Source organism: Lingula anatina, chromosome 7 (genome assembly GCF_051362555.1).
Source record: "Lingula anatina isolate TDL-2025a chromosome 7, LinAna3.0, whole genome shotgun sequence".
Taxonomy (NCBI): Eukaryota; Metazoa; Brachiopoda; class Lingulata; order Lingulida; family Lingulidae; genus Lingula; species Lingula anatina.
The window spans coordinates 21,461,695-21,476,593 of NC_141773.1; the positions used below are offsets into that span (position 1 = coordinate 21,461,695).

General features: G+C 37.7%; 1 protein-coding gene across 1 annotated transcript in view; it reads right to left on the minus strand.

Moving 5' to 3' along the window:
• Window positions 1-14,046, minus strand: part of LOC106163053 (uncharacterized) — a 49,900-nt gene extending 35,854 nt beyond the window's left edge. The window contains exons 1-3 of the mRNA XM_087018096.1: window positions 13,756-14,046; window positions 6,251-6,380; window positions 387-5,477 (exon numbers count right to left, since the gene is read on the minus strand). Of these exons, the coding sequence (XP_086874222.1) occupies window positions 387-5,477; window positions 6,251-6,323 (5,164 nt within the window). The 5' untranslated portion in view covers window positions 6,324-6,380; window positions 13,756-14,046. The remainder of the gene's footprint in view (window positions 1-386; window positions 5,478-6,250; window positions 6,381-13,755) is intronic.
• Window positions 14,047-14,899: the final 853 nt, after the last annotated feature.

Genomic DNA, 14,899 nt, shown 5'->3' on the forward strand with positions numbered 1-14,899 from the left:
AAAATATAAATTCACTTGCATTTGTTGCCCATAACTAAATGACAACATACAGCTGCTTCACTTATTTAATTATATAAGAATGCGTAACAACTAATATTCTTTCTTCGCGTTATTTACCAACATAAGGCTACCGAATGGAAAGGCACGAAAGCGTTTCGTTCTACCATGGCAAGCAAAACTATACCTTAAGGGTATTCCATTGTTGAATTTTCGATATGAGACATTCACACGTTGTTCGCTATATAAATTAAAAAGCAACAATACAATTTTATAAACAATTCCTAATTGAATATATTCAAGTATACAAAAACATATCCTTAAATTCGAATCTAACCATTTCAAATGAGATTCTGTTAACAGGAGACAAGAAATATTCCCATTTTTACCTGACAGGCAAATACACTGGTAACCCCCAGCTACATTATTCTGACAAGCCCCTTCATTACTGCAAGGTGCCAGGGCACATGGGTCAATGGGAGTCGGTGTGGTCGTTACAACGGAACTAGACGAAGCTGCAACTGTTGTGGACGTCGCAACGAATGTATCTTGGACTGATTCATCAGAGCTGAAAAAGAACACATCTGACGTTCCGCTGGACAGATCAAAACTGCTGTCATCATAGTAGCTGCTACTAGAAGATGCTATTTCAAACGTCGTTTCAAAGTATACCCCAGATGGACCAAGTGACACGCTAGATATTTCAAAATCTGATGACTGTATGTCAGCAGCAGAAGATGAGAAGTCAAATGAGGCTCCAAAAGTAACATCCGAAGAGCTAATATCCTCACTAGACAAGTCAAAGCTTGAAGGTTCTGTTTGGATGCTTGATGATGCTGCATCAAATGATGATACAAATGAAACCTCTGTTGATTCAAAATCAGCGCTTGATGTGTCAGAGCTGGAGGGATCTATTACACCAGGAGATGATTCTATTTCTGATGATGATGATACAAACGATAGATCGGAGGATCCAAAATCAATGCTTGGTTCTATCCCACTGCTTGGGGAACTAAAATCAAATGAGGACGATGAGTCAAATATTGATGGCTCTATAATACCTGATGTTGACTCTGATTCTGGTGAGGATACAAATGCTACATCAGACGATCCAAAACCAATACCTGAAGTTTCAAAACTTGATGACTCTATGTCTGAACTTAATATTTCCGATTCCTGTGAGGAAACAAATGATATATCAGACGATCCAAAAACAAAGCTTGAAGAGTCAAAGCTTGATGACTCAATGCCAATACTCGATGATTCTGCGTCTGGTGATGATATAAAGGACACGTCAGTTGCTTCAAAATCACTGCTTAAAGATTCAAAGCTTGACGGCTCAATGCCAGTACTTAATACATCTGATTCTGGCGAGGATGCAAATGATATATCAGACGATCCAAAATCAATGCTTGAAGATTCAAAACTTGATGACTCTATGTCAGAACTGAATAATTCTGATTCCAGCGAGGAAACAAATGATATATCAGACGATCCAAAAACAAAGCTTGAAGAGTCAAAGCTTGATGACTCAATGCCAATACTCGATGATTCTGCATCTGGTGATGATATAAAGGACACGTCAGTTGCTTCAAAATCACTGCTCAAAGATTCAAAGCTTGATGGCTCAATGCCAGAACTTAATATTTCCGATTCCGGTGAGGATGCAAATGATATATCAGACGATCCAAAGTCAAAGCTTGAAGATTCAAAACTTGATGATCCTATGTCAGAACTTAAAATTTCTGATTCCGGTGAGGACACAAATGATATATCAGACGATCCAAAGTCAAAGCTTGAAGATTCAAAACTTGATGACTCTATGTCAGAACTGAATAATTCTGATTCCAGCGAGGAAACAAATGATATATCAGACGATCCAAAAACAAAGCTTGATGACTCAATGCCAATACTCGATGATTCTGCATCTGGTGATGATATAAAGGACACGTCAGTTGCTTCAAAACCACTGCTCAAAGATTCAAAGCTTGATGGCTCAATGCCAGAACTAAATATTTCCGACTCCGGTGAGGATGCAAATGATATATCAGACGATCCAAAGTCAAAGCTTGAAGATTCAAAACTTGATGATACTATGTCAGAACTTAAAATTTCTGATTCCGGTGAGGACACAAATGATATATCAGACGATCCAAAGTCAAAGCTTGAAGATTCAAAACTTGATGACTCTATGCCAGAACTGAATATTTCTGATTCCAGTGAAGAAACAAACGATATATCAGACGATCCAAAATCACTGCTAAAAGATTCAAAGCTTGACGGCTCAATGTCGGAACTAAGTACTTCTGAATCCGGCGAGGATGCAAATGATATATCAGACAATCCAATGCTTGAAGATTCAAAATTTGACGACTCAGTGCCAGTGCTAAATATTTCTGACTCCAGTGAGGAAACAAATGACACATCAGACGATCCTAAATCAGCGCTTGACTCTATTCCAATGTTTGATGAACTAAAATCAAATGAGGACGATGAATCAAAACTTGACGAGTCTATGCTAGTACTTAAAATTTCTGAACCCAATGATGAAACAAATGACACTTCAGGCGATCCAAAGCCATAGCTCGTAGATTCAAAACTTGACGACTCAATGACAGTGCTAAATATTTCTGATTCCGATGAGGATGCAAACGATACATCAGACGATCCAAGGTCAGCGCTTGACTCTATCCCAATGCTGGAGGGGCTAAAGTCGAATGCGGATGATGAGTCAAAGCTTGAAAACTCAATACTAGAACTATAAATTTCTGAAGCGGCAGATGACACATAGGGTATGTCAGACGATCCCAAATCAATGCTTGATAAAGAATCGGATGATGCATAAGACGACATAAATTCGGAACTTAAAAATTCTGATGTAGATAGAACAGCGGATATATCCGAGTCTGAAAAAGTGTCAGAAGCTTCTGAATATGATGCAAATATGGAGGCATCCGAAGTTGGTGGAATATATGAGACACCAGAACTTGACGGAATGTTGGAGAAATCGGAACTCGGTGAGGCTACGGAAACATCCGAACTTGATGGGATAACTGAGTCATCAGAGCTTGAGATGGAGTCATCTGAACTGATTGGATTAACGGAAACATCCGAACTTGATGGAATGAATGAGATATCCGAGCTAGATAAAATCAAAGAAACATCAGAACTGGTTGAAATATTGGAGATGTCCGAACTCGACGCAAATATGGATCCATCCTCACTGGAAGGAAATAAAATGTCTGAGCTTGACGGAAAAGCGGAAACATCCGAACTTGATGGGATAACTGATTCATCAGAGCTTGATGGAAACGCGGAAACATCCGAACTGGATGGGATAACTGAGTCATCAGAGCTTGATGGAAACGCGGAAACATCCGAACTGGATGGGATAACTGAGTCATCAGAGCTTGATGGAAACGCGGAAACATCCGAACTGGATGGGATAACTGATTCATCAGAGCTTGATGGAAACGCGGAAACATCCGAACTGGATGGGATAACTGAGTCATCAGAGCTTGATGAAATCCAAGAAACATCAGAACTTGAGAAAATATCGGAGATGTCTGAACTCGACACAAATATGGAGGCATCCTCACTTGAAGAAGATGAAATGTCTGAGCTTGACGAAAACGCAGAAACAACTGAGCTTGATGGGAAAACTGTGTCAACGGAGGTTGAGGAGAAAAATGAAATATCTGAACTGGTTGGAATAGCGGAGACATCTGAACTTGATTGAATGGCGGAGATATCCGAACTTGGCGAGAAATCAGAGATGCCTGAAGTTGATGGGATAACTGAATCATCGGAGCTTGATGGGATAAAGGAGTTATCTGAACTTGTTGCAAAAATTGCAGTGTCTGAGCTAGATGGAAAAGAGGATAAATCCGAAGGAATAAATGAGGCATCTGAACTGCTTGGTATAGCGGAACCATCAGGCGATGAACTAGATACTGCAGATTCTGTTGTTAAAATAAGAACATCTGTCACTGACGGTGAACTGAAGACCGCTGAATCTGTACTTGAAATAGGGACTGCTGACTGTGATACAAGATCAGAAGTTGGTGGTTCTGCGGATGCACTAAGGACTATCGTGTCTGAAGCTGAAGTAAAGACCGCAGAATCTGTTGTTGAGCCAAAGGCTACCGAGCTTGATGTTGAACTGAACACTGCTGAGTCTGTTGTTGAACCAAGGTCTACCGATGCTGAACTAAATATTGCCGAGTCTGATGTTGAACTTAACACTGCTGATTCTGTTGTTGAGCCAAGGGCTATCGATTCTGATGTTGAACTTAACACTGCCAAATCTGTCGTTGAACCAAGGGCTGTCGAGTCAGATGTTGAACTTAACACTGCCGAGTCTGATGTTGAACTAAACAGTGGTGAGTCTGTTGTTGAACCAAGGGCTACCGAGTCTGTTGTTGAACTAGACGCTGGCGAGTCTGTTGTTGACAGGGCTATTGAGTCTGTTGTTGAACTAAACACTGGTGAGTCTGTTGTTGAACCAAGGGCTATCGAGTCTGTTGTTGAACTTAACACTGCCGAGTCTGATGTTGAACTAAACAGTGGTGAGTCTGTTGTTGAATCAAGGGCTATCGAGTCTGTTGTTGAACTAGACACTGCCGAATCTGTTGAACCAAGGGCTATCGAGTCTGTTGTTGAACTAAACACTGGTGAGTCTGTTGTTGAACTAAACACTGGCGAGTCTGTTGTTGAACTAAACACTGGTGAGTCTGTTGTTGAACTAAACACTGGTGAGTCTGATGTTGAACTAAACACTGGCGAGTCTGTTGTTGAACTTAACACTGCCGAGTCTGATGTTGAACTAAACACTGGTGAGTCTGTTGTTGAACCAAGGGCTATCGAGTCTGTTGTTGAACTAGACACTGCCGAATCTGTTGAACCAAGGGCTATCGAGTCTGATGTTGAACTAAACACTGGCGAGTCTGATGTTGAACTAAACACTGGTGAGTCTGTTGTTGAACTAAACACTGGCGAGTCTGTTGTTGAACTAAACACTGGTGAGTCTGTTGTTGAACTAAACACTGGTGAGTCTGATGTTGAACTAAACACTGGCGAGTCTGTTGTTGAACTTAACACTGCCGAGTCTGATGTTGAACTAAACACTGGCGAATCTGTTGTTGAACCAGCTATCGAATCTGATGCCGAAGTAACGACTGCTGAGTCTGTTGTTAAATCAGGGGCTATAGAAACTGAGTCTGACGCTGAAGTGACGACTGCTGAGTCTGTTGTTGAACTTAACACTGCAGAGTTTGTAACTGGTGAACTAAAGACTGCTGTGTCTGTTGTTGAGCTTAACAATTCTGACCCTGTTGTTGAACCAGGAACTACCGAGTCAGACGCTGAACTAAACACTGCTGAGTCTGTGGCTGTGATAGAGAGAGGGGAATCTGAGGCCGAATTTGATACCGTGCTGACAGCTGTTTCACTGGTTACACTTGATCCCACTAATCCAGGAGCTACAACGAAGTATCAAAAATTCTAATAACAAATATGAAATAATCGCTTTTTTGGACACGTTACAAATTCAATGCACATGAAGTTTATTTTGTTGACATACTTCGATTTCTACGCCATGTGCAATTCAATCATCAAATATCTGATAAATATGATATTTGCATGAAACTTATTCATGAAAGACCTCTTACGACTTTTACCATTCAATAATTGAATTCTATTTCCTATATTTGTCAATTCTTCCGTATACAACTTTCGTTTATGCGACAAATTAATTGTTCAAATTTTATTATCATGGTTTGGATCAAGTTGGAAATAAATCAAAATCATACAACAATTTGTTATTGAGGCAATACATACACAAAGTTAGTGATTTAAAGTGAGTACCCTTGACCCGTGGGTCGTCAGTACAGGGTTACGTGAATAACAATTTTTTTTAATTAATTTTCCAAATGTTTTGCCCACATTTGTCAAACAGTAACGAGGATCACATATAATCTTATAGCGAGCTTAAGCATGCCATAGGCCCAGTGCAGGATGTACGACTTGCTCACAATTTCTTTTTCACCTGACCTAATTAGCGTTAAACTTTTCTATGGCAAAAATGAAAAACCTTGGATATTTCTACACTATTCTCTCAATCAACCCGGTATACCATACACAAAAACTTTGAAAAAATTATAATAGGAATTTGTACCATGTTTAGTCTTTTTCAGGTCTACTCGAAAAACTTACTTTATTCTTTAAGGAAAAATGATCGTATATCTTTACATACCTATGACACACAACAGTGTCAGCAGAAGGACCCTTTTCCATGGCCGAATATCGGGCTGTGTTCTCGAGGCCATTTTGTTTCAGATGTTTGGCAATTCTCACTTAATTTCTAGTTGCCGCCATCGAAATAGCTAGAAAGAATAAAAATGTTCTTTAGGATTTATGCCTGTTGTGCATACCGCTTTTAATAGCATGGAATAACGCTGTTAGGTTACATAAGAAATGCTGTGATGTGGTTGGATGTTAACACAGAACTTATAAATCCATGTAAAATATATCAATTATGAGTGTCTTTACAAAATAACATTTTGATTTACCACAAGATATCATTTTAATGCAGTACTGAATAAAAACTGATCTTGAATCGAATTAAAACTTTAAAAATGCATGCAGTTCGTGGTCTTTATAACATAGATGAAAAATTAACTGAAATAACCTTTCGAAAAATGCCAATTACATAGGATCCCTTTATGAGTTCCTTAAGATTATATTTCCAATAAGCAACCGTAAGCTTAAAATTACTACGGTCTTCGATAACCTCGATTTACGTGTCTTTTTGGCTTATTTATAGGCCTACGCGAGATATGTATATGTTAAAGTTATTGAAAAGCGTCCCAATTTACAGTGTGCAACAGCGTATTGAAAAGTAAAAATCCTGTGGAACCCATAAGAACTTGAAATACGCAAAAATTGACAGCGGTTATATATAGAACGTGCAACAGACATTGGCGTGTCTCACAGGGAGGAATAACCTGACAAGTACCTTCCCCAGCATGCAAGCTTAACAAAGGTGTGTTATGCGATGTGATGTAACACAAAATGGACAAGTGACGAAATATGCGTGTATGAGGGTGATTCATATTGGCTTTGTCACCATAATGTGCTGTAGAACCGTATATAGGTGATACTGTTACAGGCGACATACACGGATGCATAGTAAGAGCGGTCACTGGAAGGAGTGGTGGGTTTGCATTATACAGAAGTCGAAAAATTTGATAACCTCAATAGAAATGAACGTCGGAACCAAAACACACACACACCCTTTCTCTCTCTCTCTCTCCCTCTCTCTCTCTCTTTGTGTGTGTGTGTGTGTGTGTGTGTGTGTGTGTGTGTGTGTACGTAAACTGTGAAAAAAAGAGAGAGAGAGGGTGGGGATATCACCCAGGAAAGCAGATGTTATTAAGATTATCGATATACATGTATATATATTCATTTTTTACATTTAAATTTCCAAGGCTTTGTCACCAGTTCTAACTGTAAAATTCAGGCTTGCCATTCTTTAACCTGATGCAGGTAGGAATGACTCTTACAGTTCTGTCGACAGGTGATAATTATTTAATAACTTCATGGGCGTTACCGTACGTATGGACTGTCTTGAGTTGTCACGTGAGGTAACTCATGCCAAGACACTCCGAACTATGTTTCACAAATGATCTGAAGCTTTATTTTCATGAGATCAGCTAATAACAATCCGAGAAAAATCTATAATAACTCACAAAAATTACAACGCCTAACTATAAGTTTAGCTTGTACATATAGTGAAATGTGAACGCTTCAGGAGACCCGAATATTCATGTACAAACCACACTGCCTTTAGCTTTTATGCCTCTAGCTTTAAAATGAAAGTACAGAGGGTGCCGAAAATTAAGCATACATTCAACTGACGGTAACAGGTAATTTGTCACTGGTAATAAAAGTACAAGAAACACAGTCTCTCACTTTATAATATAATCATACCATGCTGAAGGCACTATCCTGAAGGTAGGCTACAGTTTAGTTAAAACATACATGTATTATCATCCAGGCCCGAGGACAGACAGGACAGGGTTCCATACGCATGTTAAATCATCTGACGTAGAGTTTCATATATATGACAGAATATAATGCAATACTTAGAACTTATAATCGGACAAGTTGCACGTGAATAAATAATGAACATACCAGTATACCCATCATGTCTGTCCAGTAGTTTTACTAGTGCATAACTTGAAATACTACTAGTGAACTGTCGGTTGCATAAGTCATATTGAAAATTGACAATTTCGTGTTAAATAAGTGATATACATTATACCATGTTCAATTGATTATCCATGCGTATTAATTATCGTGATGTCTTTCAGTGTGTGATGATAAGATTTGCGGTATATTTTACATTTTTCTTGGCGTGAAACGTCATTCTTTGGTATCATTTTCTATAACAAAAAAAAAAGGCTTTACGTTACTCATACTAGTAATATAAAAGTCAAAAGTATAGAGGGCGCTAGTTTCGTGCAGCCTACAGCTTGTTTGAAGCTCTCAATTTTAGTCGTTTTTTACCTGGTTCTGGTATTTTAGACGCATAAGTCATATACTGTGATTTTAGTGAATGATCCAAGAATTCAATGTATCCACTGGACACTCTTTTTTCATGAATTTTTAAATTTTACATTAAAGAAACCTTGGATAATATATATCTTAATCATTTTTATCTATAAACTTCTCTATATTTTATGTTGTACAGTTTTTGAACATTTTATGAATTTTAGACTCGAAATAAATATATTATTATTATTATTATTATTATTATTATTATTATTATTATTATCTGATCAATTAGTGAATCCACTTGCTTATTTGAAATTTTAGATGTATTCAAATCTTAAAGTCGATTAAAAATAGATTGTAGACTTGTGAAAACTTAGGACCATGCGAGCCAAATATACAGATATAACCCCTATATTCAGTGGTTTTCGTCGTAATGCGTCAGCAATCTTGTTCGAAATCAAATATGCATCAAATCATACCCCAGATTTTAGCCAGACGACTTTACTTTCCTGCTCAAATTTCAGATGCTTATCAATCTTACTTATAATTGAGAAGTATTCACTGTATAGCTGAATGCGGAAGCAGGCAATGCAGCAAAGATGACATCTATAATTGGACATTCAAAACGTGATTCGTTTCATACGGAATCTCCTACGCTTTGTTCGCATATAAAAAGCTTTGGGTTACATTTCGCACATGCTTTTGGGAGAAAAGTGGCTATTTTCAGTTTGTTACTTCATTGCAAGGACAATAAACCTCTACTCCACCCATATCTTTTCTATTAAGACGCTTTAGTCAGCTACCGAGCTTGAACAGGACGAGATCGCCATTGATCTGAGATCGCCATTGTACAGTGACAATAAATACCGTGTTGGGCGGTCATGTATGGGATCAATGCTATTGTTCTCTTCCATTTGGGGGTCAAAGTCACAAATGGAGAAGGGTTATTCACATGGGCGTCACTACTCAGTCGGTCTTTCCCGAGAAGGAGGACAGCAACTGCTGGTATTTCCCGCGGGCAGAATAGAAGTTCCTGGTTGCTCGTTGCATTTTCTCAGTACAACACATTGTAGCAAAAGGTTTTCTTAACGAAATTGTACAGTTTACACCAATTTCAGTAATAATCCAACTCAACCTATTGAACTGCAATAGCCAAGGTCTTAAACGAGCGTTTTTCACGCAGAAAATGTCTCATCGAGCGATTGCAAATTTGCATTGGTGTTTATTGGTGCACGGCAGTCATGTCCCACCTGCGCTACTCGTCTTTGATATTGTTTAACAGCCGTGTCATTTTATGTCGTACATTGTAGCAAGTTATGAATGCGGACACACACTGCGACTTTTTCCTTGCTAGATTTTGTAAATAAAGATTTATCTGATCATCGTGTTAATCCAACTCTGAAAATTTAAAGATCAAATAAAAACGTTCATTTTCCTCGCATTAAAGTCATTGGAAATGCACTATGATTACGTTGAATTGATTAGATCGGGGCGACACGTAGCCTCCCATGATGGAAAATTTTGAATTGTACACTAAATGCATAAAAACATAGAATAAGAATAAAACAGTAAAGGATCATAATAAGAGAATAAAACATGCGCCAAATGGGAATTATTTTAAACGCACATGATTTTTAATATCAGCCGCATATGAAGTGAGAGGTCCGTGCGACAAAATTCCACTGTAGTGCTGTGGTATAGGGCTTCATTGATTAACGTTATCCAGTGGCTGGATGTTGGGCAAGAAATATTGCCACTGTGCTCTTCACAGTGGGATTACGTATTTAAACGTATTTTACACTTACATATATATGTACATATAGCTCTTTTGTGAATTAAAGGTTAAGCCATATGATTAACACAACAGGCCAAAACATTAGGCCTACGAGTAAAAATGCATTCGCGCTTTCTTAGACGTCAGTTTCTGTTGTTTTACAGCCGTACGTGCATAGATTGACTTATATTAAAGATTTTAGAAGGCTTGGTGACGTGTGAAGTTAAGATAATCTTGTCTGTAACCAAGTAAATCTGCACAATATATAGTTGGACAACTTATTGTACAACATGAAACCTCAGCAATCTTCGTACATAGCACATACTCATAAAATACTAATAAGTATATATAAGTATAATTATATGTCTCATAAGTATATAATTATATACTTGAGTGATATACATGTATTTCTATTTTTCAATATATTATACATATTGCTACATCACCCCGACACATTTGCTTTGAAACTAACACAAAACAGTCCTACAAGTTCTACCTATTTTCTAACAGATTTTCTAAAAAAATTTCAGCAGTCCTCTTTCCAAAATGGAGTTTGCCATTTATGATACACACGTATCATTCAACAAGTGATGACTGAGACATTCATATTAAATTTGGTTTTTCAGTCACCGATATTCAAAATAGCTTCGTTTAAGCAAAGTGATACCAGACTCAACTAATCTACACAGAGAAATGTCCACCAAAGGGAACAGACTGATTTATAAAATGAGGGTATGAAAGTGATATTCAAGCAGTCGAACTTTTTTTACTCATTTTACTTATTTTGATACAGCCATACAGTTTTGTCATTTTTGGGGCATAAATGCATGGCAAAGCTTACATGAAATATTACGTCTCGTCATGACATTTCAAAATTCGTCACACAATATACAAGGTGTATAGTATACTGGATTTAATTTGATTTCTACAGTTATAGATACTGTAAAATAAGTTATCTTTAATGTGTTGTACCACATGGCTACCGTATTAAGCAAAAATGAGCGAATATACATGTGATCACAACTATACCCTCCCCCCCCCTCAAAAATGCTTTCATCTCACGTGGTGACCCCCCACACGAAGCCTTTTTCCTACACATCCTCAATTCTAAGAAAGCTGGTATTTATTGTCAACCAAAAAAGGACACGCAGCTGTATATGGTCAATACTCCTTTCGGCGTTTTATTGTTGTCACATATCCACCCAAACTTAGCCCAGCGCATCCTATTTCAACTTCGATATTGAAAGGAGTTAAAAGATCAGGTGTTCCCCTTTTGTAAAGCAAAGCAAGTGGTATTTAAATTATGTAATACCCAGTTGGGCGCTATATATAGCTATATATTTCTTCTGCACTTAGGTATGAAACAAGGTACAGCTAGTGCATTTACATTTAACTGCGCATGGAGGTTCTACAATGGGATTTAGAAGTGATATTTATATGTGAATCATTCCCAAAAGTGGCAACGATATTAACTTCATAATGAATAAGATTCTTATGAATAATAAACTATTTTCAAATTCCAAAAAATAGGAAGAAAACGGTTATTACTTAATTAAACTATTCCGTCCATATTATAATATATTAGAACGTTCCCTCGCAAGCCTTTAGCATGCTATAATACTGTACATGTTAAGGAAAATTGTGTCTGTATTTGAAAAGGTCAATAATTTTGACACATATGTGGTAATTTTTCTTGTAACCTTTTTTATAAGCGTGACAAAAAGATTAAGTCTGGATAGTGAAGTACATGGTAATTGCTTGAAAGGTATCCGAAAATTTTGTAGAAGAAAAAGGTAGGAAAAGTGGACGGTATTTGGGTGTAGAATATGTCCAGGAGGTCCTTACAAAGCACCTGTGTGCCAGTGTCACCCCTCATCCCTTTAATTATACCACCAGCAATACTGTAATAATACGACGGTCATTCTCTTACAGCGAGTTAGAGGTTATTGTCCGTTTAATTAGCACCTCTGTCATCATAAGTACAGGTATATATGTACCTGGAGAACAGGTGGGTGTTAAGAGAATATTTACACAGTTATTATAATAACAATGCATGAGATTATGGCTGTGGCAGTTGCGGTCTATTTCCGATATCGGAGACAAGGAGAAGGAGGGATCGAGGGAGGGATTGTGTGAAGGGCACAGAGAGAGAGAGAGAGAGAGAGAGAGAGAGAGAGAATGAATCTCATAATTCACTCCAATGCATAGGGCATATTGCATTCCACAAAAAAAGTGATTCTCTTTGTTACGTATGTAACATTTACATAATTTGTACTTGCCCCATTTTGTTAACTGTTTCATACTATAGTTCCCCAATTATAAGAAGAAATCAACATAAAAAAATTAATATTAATTTTTTTGTGGAAATGATCCATGCTTAAATTATACTAAAAGTTTTTTCATATGGTCAATTGCAAAATAAATCACCCGTGGTCTGAAGAATTTTATTTCCCCTAACCTGGCAAATCTTACTATACAGGTAGGATGATCCAACCCATGTATGCATTCATTAACAATATTGCTGTCTGTTATATACGCACTTCTATGTATAAATATATTAATTATCATCAATAGAAATAATGTATTGCGGAATATGTTGCCTTTTGTAGTATATGGCCACTTTATCTTCTCTTTTGGTCTTTGGACATTGACAATTGCCCTGGTCATTGGGCATTGACAATTGCCCGGTTTTATGGCTCTTAAATGGAGAAATTGATAGTAGATCTTATATAAAAGACAATAAACAGACTTAAGATACTGCAATATAAAGACGACACTATTACCAAATCGTAACTAAATGGGCTTAGGTATTGGTTTTTAATTATATTTTGCGTCTTTGGTCATTGGCAACATCACTGAGTAATACAGACTATATATACTCAAGTGGCATTGATTCTTCAAGATTAATAATACTTGAAACAAACGGATTATACCTTCCAGAATGTAACAGAAAATAACTGTCTATTGCCTTTGGAATCTTAAAGCGATTTGATACAAATTGGCGATTGCATACGTTTGTATCGATTTTCGTTGCTGCGGCACGCCCATTATTAATAAATCAACCGGCAACCCTCATACCGGAAAACTATGCTTTAAATAAGGGCGCTTAAAATGATCTTACCTTTTTCCTTGCGAAACTGCGTCAAACGTCGCCGCCAATTGTTGCGTTATATCCCAAAAGACGCAGCAGCTTTTAAAGAACCCGTTTTTTTTGTTCACAGCCGTTCTCTTCCACCTTCTCCAAGATATATTCCCAAACGTCAGTATATAGCGCGTAACAAGTAATCCTTGGGAATCCCTCTTATAGAGTCGTGCGTATTTGTTATCCGAGTAGTATGGTATATAATAATCCCAAATAACAAAGAAACCAACTACAACTGGCCCACAACAAAATTTTCTTTAAAAGAAAAGTCGTGATGAATATTTACCTTCCGTGATCACTAGTAATCCTGTAAGAGGTGGGTTCAATTTGAACTTCACTCTGACCCCGCCCTCGTTAACGCCAAACCACGCGTGCAGTTGACCACTACCTCGGCAGAGCCCCTGATGATGTAACCACGCTCTGCGGTTAACTTAACAGTACTAGTACTGGGTTCCACACGTGGAGCGAGGATGATACAGTCCGCCCAGGGTAAAAAATACCCAGTCACTACCGAAGCGTCCGGTGGTCAGTATGCGGTGACTCCAGTACCTTGTTGACCTCAATATGACCAAGCCCAACGAGCCACTGTTTATTCGAATCAATGCTCGCACTGGCAGCTTATTGTTACATTAGCTTAATCGAAGCTACCGTGAATAGTGGGCGTGTTTGCCAACGGTTTAAATATACCGGGGGTTGGTCCACCGAGTTTCCAGACTTATTGCTCTAAAGCAGCATGTTAAATTAGATATAATAAATATTAATGATAAAAGTGATGATAGTGCGGTTAAAAAGAATAGCGAATAAATTGTTTTTGAATTTTACGTACTGCGCTAAAAAAACTGTTGTGGAATTCCCACCTATGGTTGAAATTTTATGTGAAGTTTCTTTTTTTTTAGTGTGTAAAAGTCTAGAACTAGTCCTTTTATAAAGACTGCAAGCGCTAAAAATGGCTTTGATTTACTTATGAAATAAACTAACGCTCAACATTAATTACAATTAATTCAGTACAGATTTCTGTAACAGAGTTGTTAATTTTGCAATTTGCATAACGCACGTTTGTTACCCTGCAACATTTATCCGTTTTGTGAGTTATTCTAATAGTTATTCCAATTATTTTTCTTTCCAGGAAAGAGAAAAGCGCCTTTCAATTCTCACATTTCTTATCTGTATCAGCCCGTTTGCATGCCATGTCATTACAAAATAATATCTTTCGCACGATAAGAGACAAAATTGAAGAATTACACAATCGATTACTCTTTGGGTGTATTACAATTCTGCTTATAACAATACTTGAGCGCCAACGCCCAAAGTATAAATAGCAAATAAGAAAAGTGGACACCAAGCACAATGCACGTGGTACCTGTTCGATTAGACTATAACAAAAGACGATTTCAGACTCCTACTAAACAAACACGCGCTGAATGTCCAAG